Below are 21,501 nucleotides of genomic sequence, written 5' to 3' on the forward strand. Positions count from 1 at the left end.
TAAACTTTATAAAATACAGCCCATTAAAAATTTAAATTTAAATCATGCAAGAAACAATATGTTATAATCTTATAAATAAAACACAACTAGATATTATACTCTTATATGTTACATTTATACCACAAAATATATGCATATCAAATATTAATTACTAATTTTGTTAAATTTCTTTGTCAAATAGCTAAAAAAACATAACATCTATGTATTGTCACGAATTAAACCTACTCCAATAAACCATTAGACTACCATGAATATAGGTTTTTATTATGTAATACATTTCTACTTTGCCTAAATAATAATGTATATTTTTGGAAGTATGTTCTGAATTTGTAATTATATTACGCATTTTACTTTTCGTTAAGTTTAAATTATAATTTCATAATTTTAAATTATCTTTTGGATAATATTATTTTTTTAAATTAGTTATTTCTTTCACATTATGATTTAATTATTATGTTCTTAGGGAGGCACCTAAAGAACTATTGAAGTCTTTTTCTCCTTCATTCGATCGGTCAGGTGACTGAGTATCGGGTGAACACCGAATGGTGGGGTTACCTGCGAAGGCACTCTGACGCTCAAGTCAATAAAGTGGGTGGTCAACTCTCAGGTAGGTGAACAGTAATAAATGACGTACCTCACTCATTGGGATGCGTGCTATTTATATTATTCTAATGGGCTTACCTTGTTGGACCCGTTTATCGAGGTGGATACCATTTAGGGTTGTATTACCTAATTCCTAATGATGGATTAACTTTACTGATTTTGGTTTGAGCGTTAACTGTAATAGGGATCGGCCGTCGGCCAAGTTCCAATGGTATGGGTCGGCCATCGGCCAAATTCCCGTGGTCTCAAGCGTCTCGACCAGGTCTTCCAAGGTCTCGGCCAAGTCTCCCAAGATCTCGGCCAGGTGAGTCATCGTCCAAGTCCCTCAGATCTTTGACAAGGTCTCGGTCAGGTTGACCCAGTCTCGGGCAGGGAGACCAGGAATCGGTCTCGCCCATACCGTTACATATTATAACTACAAATTTTACATCACCAATTTCATCTACTTATACAATTCATAAATATAATTAATATACTTTGGAGCTTATCTGTGATATTACCAATATTTATTTGTTCGAAAGCTACAAACTAATCTCCTTGTTTTTAAAATTTTATAATACTTTTAAAATATACGAATATTAGTTGACACATATGAAAATAATTTGTTTAAATAGTTTTAAAATGAATACTCATGTGCGTAGATTAAAATACTGTTTTTAAAAGACAAAGTTGAGGTTTTCAAGGAGTTATTTTAACTAAAAGACTAAGATCTATAATTTTTTTAAAACAATTTTTGAAATTGGAAAAAAAAAATCTACACTTAAAAAAATATAAATTAAAAAAAGTTTCACATATTTAGATGAAATTCTCTCATGAGAGTTATATTTATATATACAAATGAAAAAGTAGAGAAAATTCATAAGCAATTAAATAACAATTTTTTTAAAATATAAGATTTTTGTTTAATATTTCAAATTTTCAATAAACACGACATGGTTTAGTTATTCTGCATAGGTCGTCCCACACTTAATCTTAATCCGTTCCGTATAAGATTTTTGTAATCCGCTCCGCATAAGGGTTGGTTCGCAGGTCTGTCAGTTCGCATGAGAAATATTTAAAAAATAATAATATTTTTTAAGTAAAATTTTTGAATTTTTATTATTTAAATACATTAGGTAAATAGTCTTATAATATTATTTTAACGAGATATACGATGTTATTAAAAATTTCGAAATGTGAAATATGAGACTACATGAAGAAAATATGGAGATGTAGAAAAAAATTTATACATTTTAAAGTTATGCGGGTTATGCGGACCAACTCGCCCCGCCCCGCACTTGACCCGGATAGGTTGTGAGTTATGTAGGATGAGCCTAAACGGGTCAGCAGACTGAAATAAGCAACCCGTTCTGCGTTTTTTTTTATGCGGACCCGCAGATCAACCTACCCCACTTTGCCACCCTTACTAAAATAGATTTATGCATTTCATTTTTGAAAGTTGTTTTATAACAATAGATTGAAACACGCTAAATAATACACGAGAAAAATAAGTGAATTAGCTATTCAAAAAGTGTTTGAAATATATTTTTGTGGTAATTATACTGAAGGCAAGCAGGGTTGGAAAAATATGATAAATTAAGTGAAAAAATATGACAAAAAAATTAAGAATGTACTTTATAAAATATTGATAAATACAAAAGTCATGAAACAATACTCATTAAATAAAAAGTTAAATCAACACAATTTTTTGTCAAGAAAATGCTTTTCCTATTTTCTTACGTTTTCGTTTCTAGAAAGGTAAATAAATTTTCTACACTTATACCGTATTTATTCTATTTAATTAATTAATGGGATATACTTATTTATTTTTATCCTCTTTCCAATTTTATTTATTTTATTTCTATTTTCTTACCACCCAAACAAAGTAGAAAAGAGAAATATAAAAAAGATAAAAATTAATGTTAATTTTAAATTTATATATTTTCATTTAATCTTCTTTGAAGTAACATTACATTATATCATCTATACTTTTGTAGGATACATCATTTAGTGTTTTCTTTAATGCTATATTTTAATTGAATAATTTTATCATTAAATAAATAAAATTAATTAATTTATTTAATAAAAAAAATAAGTAAATATTTTTATTTATTTCAAAATAAATAATTTATCTTTTAATGACTATATAATTTTTTAGTACTATTTTATAAAATTACACGCACACATATAGTATCCTATTTTTAATTAATTACTCTATTCTATTATCTAAAAATAAATAAATTATTTGGTAAAATATTTATATCATTTTTTAATTGCACAGTTTAACCTTTTAATAAATAAAAAATAATTTATTTATATAATTTTTTAATTGCACAGTTTAACCTTTTAATAAATAAAAAGTAATTTATTTATATATTTAATAAATAAATTATTAAATAACTTTTATATTTCAAAATAATTAAATAATTTACTAGATAACAGCTACATAATTTTTAATACTATTTTTATAAAATTATATGTGTATACGTTTTAAATTGTATTCTTTTTTAATTTGTAAACATACTGAAATAATAAAAATGATAAATTATATATTTTTTATTGTAAATTTATTTTGTACTTGGTTATTATTCATGTCAAAATTGGGTTCGGCCCAACGGCCCAAATATTACAAAGCAAACCCTAGTCCCCGGTGTTCGCGTACTGACTTCAATCCATAGCCGCTTTGGTCTCTCCTCTGTCGGAGCACACGCCAGTTTCAGAAACGGTAAGCACAAATTCAACGCGCCGTCGCTGTTTCTTATCCGTTCTTCTTCTACGATTGTTGCAACTCAACAGTTACAAATTTATCTGAATTTATGCTTATTGTTAATTCATGATGATTCTGCTACAATCTAACACCGTTATGTTCATTTGCAGATTCCATACTCGCAAGTTTTTGACACAAGGATGGCTTCAAGATTCTGGACTCAGGTATTTACGAAATTCTCAATATATGTTTTAATTGTTTGCTCCTTTAGGTTGAGGAAACTATCCTATATGAAAGCATGTTTGTCACTGTTATTTACTGAATTGTAGGGTGGAAGTGATTCCGAGGAGGAGGAGAGTGATTATGATGAGGAGGTTGAAACCGCGGCGGGTGAATCTGCTAGTCAAGCAGTGACAAGCAGGTACCTGCAGGAAAATGCTAGTGATAGTGATGATTCTGATGGGCAGAAGCGTGTTGTGCGGTCGGCGAAAGATAAGCGTTTCGAGGAGATGGCGTCCACCGTTGACCAGATGAAGAATGCCATGAAGATTAATGATTGGGTGAGCTTGCAAGAGAGCTTTGACAAGATTAACAAACAGCTTGAGAAGGTTATGCGTGTCACTGAGTCTGTGAAGGTTCCGAATCTCTACATCAAGACGCTTGTGATGTTGGAAGATTTCTTGGCTCAGGCTTTGGCTAATAAGGATGCCAAGAAGAAGATGAGTAGTAGCAATGCTAAGGCTTTGAACACCATGAAGCAGAAGCTGAAGAAAAATAATAAGCAGTACGAGGAGTTGATTAACAAGTGTAGGGAGAATCCCGAGAGTGACGAAGAGAAGGAAGAAGAGGAGAGCGAGGAAGAGTATGAGAGCGATGATGAAATTATTGAGCTAGAGCAGCTTCGGAAACCAGAAGCAAAATCTGATTCTGAAACCTCTCAGTATGATGATGAAAAGGCTGATGCTGGTGATGGTCCTTGGGACCAAAAGCTTAGCAAGAAGGATCGGCTATTGGATAGACAATTTATGAAAGACCCTAGTGAGATCACTTGGGACACGGTTAACAAGAAGTTCAAAGAGGTCGTGGCTGCTAGGGGCAGAAAAGGGACTGGGAGATTTGAACAGGTTGAGCAGCTTACTTTCTTAACGAAGGTTGCTAAGACACCTGCACAGAAGTTGAAAATTCTGTTCAGTGTGGTTTCTGCTCAATTTGATGTCAATCCAGGGCTCAATGGGCATATGCCCATAAATGTGTGGAAAAAATGTGTGCAAAACATGCTGTCCATCCTTGATATTCTAGTGCAGCATCCAAACATATTGGTTGATGATTCGGTTGAGCCAGAGGAGAACGAAACTCAGAAAGGTATTGACTATAATGGACCAATTCGGGTCTGGGGTAACTTAGTTGCTTTCTTAGAAAGAATTGACGTTGAGTTTTTCAAGAGCTTGCAGTGCATAGATCCTCATACACGGGACTATGTTGAGAGACTCAGGGATGAACCCTTGTTTCTGGTTCTAGCTCAAAATGTCCAGGAATATCTTGAAAGAGTTGGAAACTTTAAAGCTGCCTCTAAGGTGTCCTTGAGGAGAGTTGAACTCATTTACTACAAACCGCAAGAAGTTTATGATGCAATGAAAAAATTGACTGAGCTGACAGAGGATGGAGATGTTCAAGGGGAGGCTAGTGAGGAGTCTAAAGGATTTGAGGAATCAAGAATTCCTACTGCATTTATTGCTACCCCAGAGGTTGTGGCCCGGAAGCCCACATTCCCTGATAATAGCAGGACCATAATGGATGTATTGGTATCATTGATATACAAGTACGGAGATGAGCGAACTAAAGCACGTGCTATGCTCTGTGATATATACCACCATGCTCTTCTTGATGAGTTCTCAATTGCCCGTGATCTGCTTCTTATGAGTCATTTGCAAGATAGTGTTCAACATATGGACATTTCAACGCAGATACTTTTTAACAGGGCTATGTCACAGTTAGGTTTATGTGCTTTTCGGATTGGACTGATTTCTGAAGCACATGGTTGTCTGTCTGAACTGTACTCTGGTGGAAGGGTAAAAGAGTTACTTGCCCAAGGTGTGTCACAAAGCCGCTATCACGAGAAGACCCCAGAACAGGTACTTTCTCCCTCTCCCCTTTTACTAAATGTCATGATATGGTGGATATTTGTTGGGTGCTGATCGTAAGATTCAATGCATTCATTGTGGGTGACTAAGAGAGTGGATTAAAGTTGTACAAATGCATTTATATTTGTGCTATTTTGCTTATACCATATATATATATATTTTTTATTTTTTTATTTTTTTAAATACCAAGATCCCCTCTCCAAGTCATCAGTTAGGCACTTCAGTGTTACATTTTAATTGTTGGGTGAAACATATGTTTCATATATACGTGGATAGCAAGTAACAAGAAAATTATACGAATTTGTTTGACTAATTAGGTTCATATATACTTGGATATCAAGTAACAAGAAAATTATATGAATTTGTTTGACTGATTAGGTTCACAACAATAAAAACTCAATAGTAAACTATTTTCATAAGAAACTGTCATCATGTTAAGAATGTGTTGCAAAAGAACTCAGAAGTGAAGGAATGTGAATAATTTGCTCAGCATGATGATATTGAACTGCTGGGAGAAACTGATCTGTATTTATTTTAGTTCTGCAATTGTCAAGTTACTGTCAATGGACTCTGACTTTTCATTTGTGCATTTTAACAGTCCAAAGTTATTAGTTATTTCAGTCTTATATGACTGATTAATGTAGCTGATAAATACAGCTTTGGGGCGTAGTAAATTCCCATGTATTTTAGATGTCGTATGTCTTATTATTGTGAGAATTACATTTTGATATTGCAGTTAACTATTTTCAATCCTCTTTCAGGAAAGGTTGGAAAGAAGAAGGCAAATGCCATATCATATGCACATCAATCTCGAGCTCCTGGAATTAGTACATCTGGTATCTGCCATGCTGCTGGAAATTCCTAATATGGCAGCCAATGTTCATGATGCTAAACGCAAGGTAATATCTAAGAATTTCCGTCGCTTGCTTGAGGTAAGCGAGAAGCAAACATTCACTGGTCCACCGGAAAATGTGAGAGATCATGTTATGGCTGCCACAAGGTTTCTCATAAAGGGAGACTACCAGAAGGCTTTTGACATTATTGTGTCTCTTGATGTATGGAAATTTGTGAAAAATCGAGATGCCGTGCTTGAAATGCTGAAAGACAAAATCAAGGAGGAGGCACTGAGGACATACCTCTTTACCTTCTCTTCTTCTTATGAATCCCTGAGCCTGGATCAACTTACAAAAATTTTTGATCTCTCTGTTTCTTCTACTCATAGTATTGTCAGTAGGATGATGATCAATGAGGAGCTTCATGCAAGCTGGGACCAGCCAACTGGGTGTGTTGTTTTCCAAGATGTTGAATACTCTAGGCTGCAGGCATTGGCATTCCAGTTGACAGAGAAATTATCTATCCTTGCAGAGAGTAATGAGAGAGCAACGGAAGCAAGGATAGGTGGTGGTGGATTGGATCTGCCTCTAAGGCGTAGAGATGGCCAGGACTATGCCACTGCTGCTGCAGGTGGTAGTGGAAATGCCTCTTCGGGTGGTAGATGGCTAGACCAGTCCTTTTCTCAGTCAAGGCAAAGCAGTGGACGTGCTGGATATGGTGGTGGAAGGCCAATGGCTTTAGGTCAAGCAGGCATGGGTTCCAGGGATCGAACAGGGCGGGGAACAGGTGGTGGCTATCAGAGTGGACGATATCATGATGGCTCTTATGGAGGTTATGGGAGGACTCAAGGGGGTTCTGCGTTAAGGGGACCCCATGGCGATACATCCACACGCATGGTTAGCCTTAAGGGTGTTCGAGCTTAAAGAAGTTAAAATTATCTTCTGTACGTCAGTTTTGATGATTTGACTAATGCACTTTCTGTATTCTTGTGGACTTTTCTGAAATTGCATTGAAATGTTTGTGGATTTGTTATAATGTTACATATAGCTTACTTTCATTTTGCACGTATTTTCGCCAGGGTTTATTCTATTCGAATTTGATTACCATAACAGGACAAGTATTAAAAACGAAGGTGTATAGAAGTTAAAGGAGAAGTCAGATAGAGCTAGTAATAGAGTACCATCTTGTCCATTCATCTAAATTGTGATTCTTGAGTACATTGTAATTTTCCCATGAACCTGACTACTTCAAGCGTTGCAAAAAATGCTTGATTCAGAGTCAACCTTTGAGAATCTCCTATGAGAAACATCCCATTGGGTAAGGAGATTTACCCATGTCACTCTAACCCGGAAATATTAAGATTCCACTCAATATTTTTTATCCGCAAAGAAAGTGTAATGCTTAATGTTTCACCTGCCGCATTTCACTTAAAACTTTTTGGCTCTTTTCGACACATCTAGCGATAGAAATCTTGGTTTCTATTATATTTTTGTCTGAATTTCAACACCGTAGTTAGAGCTTGGTGCATCTAACGATTATTACTTAGTTGAAACTTATACTACTCAATTTTTTATTTTCTTTTGTGTGTGTGTGAAAATAAGTGTCACAGCAAAATGTTTATGCAAGTATGTTTGATTGTATGATTCAAAGTGCTTGAATGAGTTGTTCTCCTCTTTCCTTTTTTCAGATCTATAAATATTAACCAACATTTATCAGATTGTAATGATTTGCATTTGCCACCCATTTATGTACTCCAGATTAAATTTAATATGACTACTACTCAACAAGGGACGATGTAGCAGAAAAGGAATAGCATCATACAAAAGCCAAATTCCATATTAATGTAAACACAGTCCAATCTCGAAGCTTTAAACTAAAGACATCAAAATTGAAGCCATGATACGACTGAAAATAGATTCAGAGCAAAAATCGATAAAATTTTAGGAAGAACCTCATCTTGCTTCCTTTATCATACATTAGTAGGATATGGATGTCTCCTCTCACCAGTCCTTTTACATTAGTAAAATCTCATATTTTATTAAGTTAATTAAAAGTGTCCATTTTCTTTATAATGATTTTCGACTAAAAATGTGGTTATTAAGGTTGCTTGAAATTTGAATTTGCTTCTATGTTTTGAATCGTTTATTTACGTGGAGTAAATGACTAGAAGGAAACAATGATACTGTTACCATGTCAATTAATTTTTAAGTAAGTATTGTATACATTTAGACATAAATTGACTTCTAAAAGCTCGAGTGCTCCACCTCAATGGTTTGCCAACAAAAATTAGCTATTGTGAAAATTATATAAAAGTGAACAAAATTATAATTTTGCTTTAAAATGAAAAGTTGTCTATTGAAATTAACGTCTTGTATAATTTAACTAGTTGTGAGAAATTTGGAAGTTTCTATGATATGGTAAGTTAAAACCCTGTAACCATTATCACATTAACTCTAGCGGAGTTGTAATAATAAGTTTAGACATAAGGTAAAATCTAGTTAAATTGTAAATTTGTTAATAAAGAAATTTGTATTGAATTGATATAGGATTCTCCTTCTAAATGGTTTCACTCTCTTAGTAGATGTTTGTCGTAAGAAAGTTAAGATGAATTTAGTTAATGGGAAAATAGTAATAATGCTAGCAAATGCAACACAAATATAAATAAATACACTGTGACACAAAGTGCATAACTAAAATTATAAAAAAAATTACATAATAAAATGTAAGTCACCATAAAAAAATAATCAATAAATGATATCAGAGCTTACAAAAATCAACATATTGTCAATTATTATAAAATTGAAATAATTTTCCTACATGTAAATATATGTTTAGTAAAAATACCACTATTGGAAATTTGAATAAAAGTTCTCATTGTATCTCCTTCTTCAAAAATATATACCTTGTACCATGCAGCTATATTTCATAAGCTTTACACACATTTGAAATTTGTGTGTTTTGTTTTAGTTGTCATCTTTGATATCCTTGATCTGGTCAGTAATGTTTGCACCTTCTTTGACTTCCATTTCCGAATCATGGATGTTTTGCTCGTTGTCCTTATCTTTGAAGTTATTGTCTTCATTAAGTATTTGTTTGTTATCTTCAATAGATTTGTTTTTTATGTTATCCTCTATACTACCCTCATTTTTTACACTAACTTCTGCATTTGATAATTTTTCATTGTTTGTTTGAGAATTCTCTTCATTGGCCTTAATTGTTGAGTTAGTAGTTGTAACATCTTTGTTGTCATTATCCAAGAGGTCAGTTTTATCATTATCAGATAAATCTATCATATCTGAAGTTTTTGTCCTCTCTACATGATCTTCAATTTCAACATTACTAGGTTTATTATCTTCATTTTGTGTTGTATTAACTGTATCACTCACTTCAACTTTATCTGATGAATTGGTCATATCTAAATTATTTGTATTCTTTTCACTGTTGTTCATATTATTTTCACCTCCTTCCCCTTCCCCATTCTTGTCAACTGTCTTTAAAATATTTTTATCCACAACCGTTACTTTAAAAGGTCCTAACTTAGCTTCAATATCTTTGACAATGAAGTTCAAAGATCTAACATCACGAGCCTCTGTTAAACGGTTGTTTGATGATGCCTATCACACAAAAACAAAAAAAATTAAATACTCATTATGATAAAATAAAAGTACAACACCATTTCAAAAATACCAGACAAAATAGTTGGTAACTAACCGTGAAAGTCAATAATAATAATAATTTTATGTTGTTGACATGTTAAACAATATCATAGTATTTTCTTTAATTATCCAACATAAAGTTAGTTCTTAAGGTTAAAAAAATATAATGTCTAATGTTTATCAAATGCTTACAATGAATGCATACATGGAATATATGACAAGACAAAATGTAAAATTTTATCCTAAACCAACTCGGTAAATAAATTTTCTAAATGATGACATTGTGAGCATTAGATTTTCAACATTCTATAAATGAAAATAATATCACAAGTTATAATATAACTTTTAAAATTGTGCTTCAACATTAATAAGTCAAAATATTAAAGCTAGTGCAATCATATCAACACCAATATTAATATTGTTCTATGGGTGCTCAATAGATAATGCAAAAACCTATTGCTTAATTTAAAATATAACAATGTAAATGTAAAAGATGATATTCATGTTTCTCTACCATCTTCTCTTTAACATTAGAAGTAAATTTCATTTAGAATATGAAAACATTTAAAATAAACAACAATACCATGCTTTCTTTTAAATTTTTCATTATGTAAACTAAATTCACGTGGGAAAAAAGTCAAATATTTTATATAAAAATATTATAGCAGAAGGCCATGCACCAATTATGTTGTAAATAATTAAATGTACTTTGTCAAAAACAATCTTTTAATAAGTATTTTTTAAAATGCTTCATTGTCCCAATCACATCCATATGGATAAAAATAAAAAATACTACTATAATTGATAGGAAGCATGCACAAATATATCGCAAATAATTAATATACGTCAAGTAGAATATTTAATATTATTTAGGTTATGCCACTAGCTTATTTCAATGGAGATATGTCTCCAACCTACAACCAGTGATAAAATTTATAAACATGTATTGGATTATATCAATATTTGAAAATTAAAAACCTTAACATTAAAAACTTTAAATTTCTGAATATATAACAAAAAAGAAAATGTACGCGAATAAGAGTCAACTTTTAATATATTTTTTTCATTGATATGTTGTATTCATTCTATTTAATGACAATGACTTTCTTTTATTATACTCCTAATTATAAATGACACTAAATTCCTCTACGGTATACCTTGGTTTAAAGGACTTCAAAATGTTTTATTATTAATCATATCCATAGATAAACACATAATTTATAATGTAAATTGTTTTTACTCATCTTAATAATCATCTACATCTAGCAAAAGAATCACCAAAAGTCAAGAATCACCATCTTAATATAAATTTAGATGTAAATAATTTGCAAACATAATTGAAATTTGGTGAAATACAATTTTAGGCTCCTTTAGCTAATAGTTATTGTTTACTAACCTGTATAATTTGTTCCACTCGGTTGTTAAGATCATCTCCAGATGCTTCTTTGTAGATCCCTTTAAGGAAATGCCACAAATGAGAATCAATATCATCTGAACGATGTTTTTCAATCATACATTGTGAAACGGCTGACCGACAACCAATAGCATAAAAAGGACAATTTACAACCTTCATTGGACAAACAGTTATACAATGTCTGTCCATCTCACGTCTCATAATGTTGGCAGAACACTTCTGTTCACATGAAATTATCTTGAAAGGGCAAGTTGAATCATGATCCTTCAAATGGGATGCACAAAATCTAGAATTGCATCCCTCATTTTCACATATTATAGATCTAAAATTGCAATTATCTATATGATTAGCAAGTTCTTCTACGGAATTAAAACTCATGTTGCAATGATATGAGTTTGCAAGGTCAACGTTTTTTAATAGAGTTTCTGCAATTTTTTCTCTCCTCTCAAGTGTCCAAAACCCATTAACTTCCATCTCTTGAACAAAATCTTCTATGTTATCTTCCCTCTTTTCACTCAATATCCATCCAGAAACCCGACTTAACAAATTCCTCTTTGAACTTGCAAAGTCATCAACTAAATTAGAAATGATATCATAAGGATGGTCTGATACTTCACCATCTGGATCACCTTCCAATATAACAGACTCGGCAACAAATGATTCACTTCTTTGGGTAAGATAATCTATCATCTCCTTCCTCAAATCAACAGCTACTGAACCTGCAGTTTTGAAGAGATCTCCTGTTGTGTTATCAACACAAGCACTAGCTAGACCTGGAAGGAACATTTGAGCCAACTTGTGAACTACTTCTGTATCACATAGATCACAATGCAACAAGGGGCCTCCTTGTTTCTCTTCTTCAAACTTCTCTGGTCCAAGGTCCACATCAATGGTAGGCATGTCCATGCTAGGTAATATCTACACATAAGAATTTTAAGGATGAATCATTATCATATATTGTTTAATATCCTTGACTTTTAAATTTGCCATTGTTTACAATCTAAGAAAGGATCACTGTTAACAAACTAAAGAAGATTATATGACTTAAATAAATTGGAATTTCATATATCATGGTTAATTATAATACCAAATGTCATAGCTGAAATTACATTGGTACAGAAGGATTACCACAAAAGTTTTCACAACTCAATTTATAAAAATACAACCCAGTTGAGATATGTATCTGATTGCACAACAATGTAACTTTCGTATACAAAATTTTGAATGTTCTAAAAGATATTACAATAAGAACAGAACATACCGACATAAGATGTTCAGATCTAAAATGTTAGGTTCTGATTGTGATTGTTTGAGTTCAATCTTGAAAGAACATTCAAATTTTTAGGTGATGAAATGTCAAAGACTCATTCCATTCCCTTGAATATCTATTATTTGTCTTAACCGTACACTTTTACTTTTACTATTTTTTATTTTTTAAAATTAGAAAATTTTGCATTCTTATCCAACCTTCAAAAATCCATAATTTTAAGTATTTTGACAAAAAAAATATAATGTATAAGATATATATTTTAAACCTGTATAACATTATTAATTTTTATTAATCAAATTTATTTTAAATGCTATGCTAATATTATACATGGATGGGGCAATGATATAATATTGACGAAGTGATATATCATTAGAGGATAAAGTTTATAACATTATAAAAAATATAGGTACAAAATGTTTACTTTGTTTAGATTTTCAAACACAACTTCTCATTTATTAAATCATGTTAATGACATTTAAAATTATAGCTTAACTTTCTATGAAATATACTTTTATTCTTTATATTCATTTACAATAAAACAATGGTAGAACAATTATGAAAAGTTATTGTTAATTTTAAAGCTTTATCGAAATTGATAAAGAAGTATTTTTCTTATTTTTTGAAATAGAAATCAATTTAAGCTATAAAAGTATTTTGTGTTTCTTTTGTGAGAGTGTTACTTACTTAGTTGAGTTTTGGTAAGTGACATCTTCTTCTCTTATTTTCTTTGAGCACTAAGAAGAGTTTTAAGAGATCATTCAAGGGTCTTAGTCATCCATCTTACACTTGATAAGATAATCACCACTTTGTCTTACCTATATGTTGGGTCTATTAGTGTCTAAGTTCAAGAGGGGAGGGGTGAATTGAGCTTATAAAATTTTCGCAAGAACACAATTTTTTAGTATTCCATAGGCAAAAAAAACAGATTGTTTTTACATGAAACAGATTGATTCTTCAGAGCAGTCTTGACACAATTTGAATTTGTTCAATGTAAAATTGTGATCAACAGAGAATTATAACAAAATCAGATCAGCTTAATATTGTGAGGATGAAGGATACAGCTATGCTTAGAAATCAAACAAAATTACTCAACACAAGGTTTTAAGAGGAATGATCCTTTCTCAGATTTTAATGAATGAACAGTTTGTTCACAAATCACTTAAACCATTATATACAACAACCTTGTTTATGATCAGAGAACATTAACAAATCAGGAAGAACAGTTTTCACTTAAACCCAGAATTAACAGATTCAATTTCAAAAGAACAGATTTAGTTCTTGACAGAATTAAGCAAAAACCAGAAATGAGTGCAGGGATGAGAAGACAAGGCACACAAGTTTTTATACTGGTTCACTCATACAGAGCTACATCCAGTCTCACCTTACCCCAAGGTGGAATTCACTAAAAACAATACCAATCACTTACAAACACAGCAGTTCTTGAACACTACAAGAACAACACACACAATGCTGAAAAACCCTATTTCAGCACACCTTGCACTCCAAGAAACCCTATCAAGGAGTGACTAACACTTACACCTTTACAAAATAGAATAAAGGAAAGATTACACCTGAAAAGAAGATGCAAGAACTCAAAACCAGTAGTTCAATTTGCTGCAAAACTGCACCAGCACCTTCACCAAGATCAAAGGTTTCCTAGAACAAGCACACTTGAAAATCTCTTTGAAAACCTTTAAAAAATCTTTCAATCCTTCTTCTCACATGGAAAATGTTTGATCTCTGTCAAAAACATAATTGCTCAGCCCTCTCTCATGTGAGATAGAATTTTCTTTATATAGAAAACAGTTTCTAACTTCTTTTCAAAAAACAGTTGAAAAGCAGTTATGAAACAACAGATTCATTTTTGAACTTAACAGATTTATTTTGTGAAAACCGCCAACTCAGCTAACTGAAATAACTGTCTGAGTTGTACCTTTGGTGCCCTAACTAACTTGTGAAAAACTTTCAACTGACCAAAGGGCAAACCGATTCTTTCACAGTGAAACAAATTAAATGAAGGCAAATAGGCCAACTCAGCTTTAACTGAAATAACGAACTAAGCTTTGCATGTGGTCTCAAACAGAACTTTTAGAAAAGCCTTTTAACAGAGAAGAAATAAACAGATTCTTTCTCCATAAAACAGATTTATTTGTGTACTGATTTAAAACTTTTAAAAACATTTTAAAAAGCTTTTCAAAACCCATTTAACCACATCATGTGCTTGATCTAGACTTGGTTAGGCATCTAGGATAGGTTATACAGCAAAAGGCAATCATACACAATTACATGCCTAATTACAAATGAATCTAAAAACCTATTACAATCTTCAAAGCACTCAAGCCATTTTCTTCATCAAACACACATCAAGCCTTGGTAGGGAAGAAGCTTCCTCCAGCTTTAACAATCTCCCCCTGTTTGATGGAGACAAATTCCCTTTGCTTTGCACAGCTTTGAAGAAAGATCATGACCAAACCTGTACAGAACTATATACCAAAAAAAAAAATACACAGGTGTCAAGGCAGAACAAACAGATTTAGAATTGATGTACCTGCAGATTTAACATCTGAATCATATCAGCAACCTCTGTGAATAACAACTGCAGAACCTGTACCAGGCTATTCTTCTCCCCCTTTGGATTCATCAAACATAATGGGAGCACAAAATACCAAAGAACAATAATAACCATACATAACAGTTCAAATAAAACCAACATAGAGGTTCATTATAAACCACAAAACAACTAAAAACCAGTGCAGAATAAAAAACAATACAGATTAATCCCAAATTGTTCAACAACATATAAAAGATAAAGACTTAGAAATAGGATCACTTGTTGTTGTAATAGAGCTCAGCTAGCTACACTTGAACTCCTTCAAGTTGGTCATCCAAGTGTTGAAACCTGGCGTAAGTCATCTCATAGTGTGCCTTCTGCTCATCTGTGAGTATGTCCAGCCTGCTTAGCACCTGTCTTTCAAACATAGACAGAGGTTCACCTCTGTACTCAGGTGCCTCATATGCAACTATTGCATTCTGACTCGTAGCAGCAACATCTTCATGTTCAACAGAATGTATTGGTGATTCATCCATGTGTTGCACACCATCAGCATTTGCTTCTTCTTCTTTTCCTTGAGGAGCAGCTTCTTGCTCAGCCCTCTGTCCAGCATTTCTTCTAAAAACCCAGCCATCTTCATCCTTATAGAATCCCATTTTCATGAGTGTGGAGTTATCTATTTCACTTGCAGCTTTAATAGAGTCATTCCTTTCATTGGTAGTGTCCACTTTAAAATGATCAATTAGTTTTGACACAAATATTGCATAGGAAAGACGATAATCAGGTAGTCTTGCAGATTTCAGCATATGTTCAACCATAGTACTTACCCAATTTACCTTAAGCTGGTTCATGATGCAATACAACAGTATCAAATCTTCCTCATGAAGTACAACATGATTACTTCCTCTAGGGGTAAGCTGCCAAGCAATTATATGAGCTAAGAGTATAGGAATTAGAGTTAGGCTACCTGCGTGATACCTAGCTACTGGTTCAGTAGGATTCCTCACACAGCTTCTATAGAATTGCAATTTGTTGAACCCTTGAATTCCAGCAGTGTTTCCTTTGCTCACTTTCAGTCCTTAATATTTTATTCCACCCACACTGCTCCAGATTTCCCTAGTGATCTTCAGCTTTACTCCTTTCACATGGGAAACCAGATTTTTACCATCTTGTTCAAGGTTGCAGTAAAACACCTTCACAAGATCTGGATAAACATTTCCATTCATCTCCAGAAATCCTTTCAGCTTTTGATGCTTGAGCAAATCTTTGGCTTCTATCAGATTCTCCTCTCTCAGCCATGAGAACTCAAGCAGCTTGGGTACATTGATTTGCTTCATGCCAGTCTCATGTATGAACCTTGTCATTGCCTCTGAATCTCCAGCAAACCAGTTTTCCAGGATGCCTTGGCTGCTTTGAGATTGCTCCTTGGATTTCTTCTTTCTATGTGAAGAGGATGCCATGCTTAATCTGTTTTTCCAAGCACCAATATATTAACATACAATTCTAGAAGAAAAACATTACAGATTATTACTCAAAACAGAAACAAAACCTGTGGTGAAGCAATGTGCACCTGGACAACTTATAGTACAAGTGAGAGGGTGTGAAAGACGAGCTAAATTGTGCTAGGTTTATATAGGATTATTAAACCAAAATTGAAAAACACAAATTTTAATTTAGGGCAATGTGATCAGATTTTGGAAATAATGAATTTTGAAGAAAAATCAAATCCCACAGATATGCTACAGATTTTATTCCAATGGTGCAGCAGGTTCAGGTGTGGATTCACGTAAGAATATCTTGGAACCTGATTTTGGTACATCAAATCTGTTGCATCTACACAAAATCCAATTAGTTAGGATACCCACACATTAATTTGCATGGATCTGCTGGTCAATAACCGTAAAAGCAGTCAACAATAAAGTGAGAGAGAGAAAATAAATCTTTCTCTTTACTAGTCACATCTGTGATTTCTGAAACAGGGAACGAAACATGTTAAAACATAAAACAACAGATTGAAATTTTCACTGCAGAGGACAATTCAAGCTAATAATATCCAATTCATTTAAAAGAAAGTGAAACCTGTCTTTAGCAAGTGGTTTAGTGAATAGATCAGCTAGTTGAAATTCAGTACCAATGAATTGTATATCACATGTTCCATTAGCTATATGTTCTCTTAGAAAGTGATGTCTAATTTCAATGTGTTTAGTCTTTGAGTGCATGATAGGATTCTTAGATAGATTTATGGCACTAGTATTATCACAATTTATAGGTATGTTATTTAGCAGAATTCCAAAATCACTTAGCTGTTGTCTTAGCCATAAGGTTTGAGCACAACAACTTCCAGCAGCTATGTATTCTGCTTCTGCTGTGGAGAGAACAACACAAGCTTGCTTTTTGCAATGCCAAGAGATTAGACTTGATCCAAGCATGTGACAAGTTCCACTTGTGCTCTTCCTATCAACTTTGCAGCCTGCAAAATCAGAATTTGAAAAACCAATCAAATTTAAAGATACCTTGTTAGGATACCACAATCCAACATCCTTAGATCCTTGCAAATATTTCAGAATTCTCTTTGCTGCATTGTAGTGTGATTCCTTTGGATCAGATTGATATCTAGCACATAAACATACAGCAAACATAATGTCAGGCCTGCTGGCAGTTAGGTATAATAAGGAACCAATTAATCCCATATACTTCGTTTGATCTACTGATTTTCCTGCAGCATCTTGATCCAGCTGACAACTTGTTGAAATAGGAGTGTTGATTGCTTTGCATTGATTCATATCAAACTTCTTGAGTAGTTCCTTGCAGTATTTTTCTTGGCTTATGAAAATTCCATCCTTGAGTTGCTTAACTTGTAGTCCAAGGAAGAAATTCATTTCTCCTAACATTGACATCTCAAACTCACTTTTCATGGTTTTCACAAAGTCTTCACACATCTCTTCATTTGTGGATCCAAATATAATATCATCTACATAGACTTGCACAAGTATGATATCTTCACTTTTCTTCTTTAGAAAGAGAGTTTTATCTGAATTGCCACGGCTATAACCTTGAGACAGCAGAAATTCACTTAGCCTTTCATACCATTGCCTAGGTGCTTGCTTCAATCCATATAAGGCTTTCTTAAGCATATACACATGTTCTAGATTTTTGTGATCTTCAAACCCTGGAGGCTGAGATACAAACACCTCTTCATTGATGTAGCCATTTAGAAATGCACTCTTGACATCCATTTGAAACAGCTTGAAACCTTGTATGCTGGAAAATGCTAGAAGTAGTCTGACAACTTCAAGACGTGCTACTAGAGCATAGGTTTCACCAAAATCAATACCTTCTTCTTGGTTATACCCTTTAGCAACCAATCTTGCTTTATTTCTAGTGATAGCTCCATGTTCATCCATCTTGTTCCTGTACACCCACTTGGTTCCTATGATGTTCATCTCATGCTTTCTTGGAACCAAAGTCCATACTTCATTGTATTCAAACTGGTTCAGCTCTTCCTGCATTGCTGTTATCCAATTGTTGTCTTGCAGTGCTTCTTCCAGGCTTTTAGGCTCAATCTGTGACACAAAAGCTACTGTTCTGCAGAAATTATTGAGTGAATTCCTTGTTGAGACTCCTTTCTCAATTTTACCAATTACATTGTCAAGAGTGAGATCCCTTGGTGTCTTCCATTCTTTAGGCAGTCCTGCATTCACAGTAGATTCTTTGACAGAATTTGGATTAGTAGCATCAAGCTCACTAGATTGATTCTGTTGCATAATTGTTCTTAAATCATCCATACCAGGTTCATCCATAACAGATTTGGGCACAGAAAAATCTGTTTCATCAAACACAACATGTATAGATTCTTCAACTGCAAGCAATCTTTTGTTATACACTCTATAAGCATGACCATTTATAGCATAACCAATATGTATTCCTTCATCTGATTTAGGATCAAACTTCCCCAGATTATCTTTACCATTATTTAAAACAAAGCATTTGCAGCCAAACACCCTAAGATGACTAATGCTAGGCTTCCTACCTTTATACAATTCATAGGGAGTTTTCTTAAGAATTGGTCTAATTAATGTTCTGTTAAGCACATAAGAAGCAGTGTATACAACATCAGCCCAAAAATATTTAGGTAAACCAGATTCATTTAGCATAGTCCTAGCTAACTCTTCTAGTGATCTATTCTTTCTTTCAACAACACCATTTTGTTGGGGTGTCCTAGGAGCAGAATAACTATGTATGATCCCATGTTTTTCACAATATTCATCAAACTTTGCATTTTGAAATTCTCCCCCATGATCACTACGAATCTGTTTTATCCTATTTTCATTTTCATTATGCAGAACCTTAGCAAGTTTCTTAAAGGCTTTATATGCATCATTTTTAGAAGCAAGAAACAAAGTCCATGTATATCTTGAAAAGTCATCAACAATCACCAAAGCATAGTAATTTCCAGCTAAGCTAGCAGTCCTAGATGGTCCAAACAAGTCCATATGCAAAACATCCAAAGCTTTATTTGAAGAAACCATATCTTTTGATTTAAAAGAAGTTCTAATCTGTTTTCCCTTTACACAGGCATCACACAATCTGTTATTTTGAAACTTTATGTTTGGTAAACCAGAAACAAGTTCCTTAGGTTTTAGCTTATTCAAGTGATTTGTGTGAATGTGAGCTAGTCTCCTATGCCACAACCATGACTCATCATTTTTAGATAGCAAACACTCATTTTCAGAACAACTCTTTATAATGTCTAGGAGATAAATGTTGTTTACCCTTTTTCCAGTGAACAGCACCTTACCAGAATTTTCATTTGAAATTGTACAAGTATTGGCTTCGAAATTGACCTTGTATCCCTTGTCACACAGCTGGCTAATGCTTAGAAGACTATGTTTTAGCCCTTCAACATATAGGACATTCTTAATAGTAGTTGAGTCTTTAGTACCAACATCTCCTCTTCCAAGAATTTTTCCTCTATTGTTATCTCCATATGTGACATGCCCTTCAGCTTTGAGTTTCAAATTTATGAACTGAGTCACATCACCAGTCATGTGTTTTGAGCAGCCACTGTCAAGATACCACTGGTTTCTCCTGCTGTTTTTCTGCAACAAAACAGTTTTAGCACTTATGGTACCCCTTTAGTCTAGGGTCCAACATGATTAATACCTTTCCTTAGGAAGCCATTTGGCCAATCCTTTAGGAACAAGGTACCTCCTAGCTTTACAATTTTTAGATACATGACCATACTTCATACAATAAAAACATGTTGCAATATGCATTGTTTTTTAATAACTAAAAGAGGAAAAACCTGTTTTGGAAGGAACAAAGAAACTGGACAGCTTTTTCACATTACCTTTCATTCCAGGATTATATCCTAAACCATTTTTATTGAAAACAACATTCTGTGAACCTAATAAGGTTTCAAGATTTTCTCTTCCTTTAGTGAAATTTGAAAGTGTTTTTAACAAATACTCAACCTGTTTTTCCAGCTTTTTACAATTATCACAAGTTTTAATTGATGCATGCAAACATGTCAATTCAAGACTAATCAATTCAGTTTTAGCTTTGTGCAGTTCTTCTTCAAGAGCTTTGACCTTAGGTTCAAGTACCCTATTTACTCTATTCAATCTGTTGCACATTATAGCCAACCTGTTTGCTTCATCATGTGTTTCCTTAAAGGCTATTAGCAGCTGATCATAGTTTTCAGAATCAGTGGAGAAATTACTTACTGAGTCAGAGTTGGATCCCTCATCATTCACCATGAAGCAAAGATTTGCTTCTTCACTTTCAGTTGAGGAATTACTAGATGAGGATACATCATTTTCTTCCCATGAGATATATGCTCTTCTACCTTTGCCTTTGTCACTCCTCTTGCTTGCTGATTTTTCTTTACTTTGATTGTTTGGACAATCAGCTTTTATATGACCTGGTTTACCACATCCAAAGCACGTGTAATTGGAAGAATTTGAATCATTAGGTTGTTTGGAATACCTCTTTCTTTGCTGAGTTCTGTCACGGTTTTTCTTTCTAAGAAACCTGCTGAATTTTCTGGTGAGCAGACTCACAGTCTCATCATGTTCTGGATCACCTTCTTCCTCACTTGTATCATGTTCCATGGTAGTTTTCAGAGCAATTCCTTTGGCCTTCTTCTCCACTGTTTCTTGTTCTTTCAATCTTTTCAGCTCAATTTCATGCTCTATCAGCTTTCCAAAAAGTGCAGCAGTGGACATCTTGGATAAATATTTGGATTCTGAGATTGCTGTTACCTTAGGCTGCCAGCTCCTATCAAGACATTTTAGTACCTTTATGTTAAGCTCTTCCTTGTCAAAGACTTTACCAAGGCCAGTGA

At 33.4% G+C, this 21,501-nt stretch overlaps 2 protein-coding genes across 2 annotated transcripts; one reads left to right on the forward strand and one right to left on the reverse strand.

Moving 5' to 3' along the window:
- Window positions 1–3,158: 3,158 nt before the first annotated feature.
- On the forward strand, window positions 3,159–7,321 carry LOC137814676 (eukaryotic translation initiation factor 3 subunit C). The gene is made up of 4 exons (XM_068617539.1): window positions 3,159–3,307; window positions 3,460–3,513; window positions 3,619–5,421; window positions 6,192–7,321. The coding sequence occupies exons 2-4, from the start codon at window positions 3,490–3,492 to the stop codon at window positions 7,185–7,187; spliced, it is 2,823 nt and encodes a 940-aa protein (XP_068473640.1). The 5' UTR covers window positions 3,159–3,307; window positions 3,460–3,489; the 3' UTR covers window positions 7,188–7,321.
- Window positions 7,322–9,227: 1,906 nt separating this feature from the next.
- LOC137816223 (TRAF-like superfamily protein) lies at window positions 9,228–12,252 on the reverse strand. The gene is made up of 2 exons (XM_068619299.2): window positions 11,317–12,252; window positions 9,228–9,878 (listed from the first exon to the last, which is right to left on the reverse strand). The coding sequence occupies exons 1-2, from the start codon at window positions 12,238–12,240 to the stop codon at window positions 9,228–9,230; spliced, it is 1,575 nt and encodes a 524-aa protein (XP_068475400.2). The 5' UTR covers window positions 12,241–12,252.
- Window positions 12,253–21,501: the final 9,249 nt, after the last annotated feature.

The sequence above is a fragment of the Phaseolus vulgaris genome, chromosome 1 (assembly GCF_051622355.1).
Source record: "Phaseolus vulgaris cultivar YP4 chromosome 1, ASM5162235v1, whole genome shotgun sequence".
NCBI classification, from domain to species: Eukaryota; Viridiplantae; Streptophyta; class Magnoliopsida; order Fabales; family Fabaceae; genus Phaseolus; species Phaseolus vulgaris.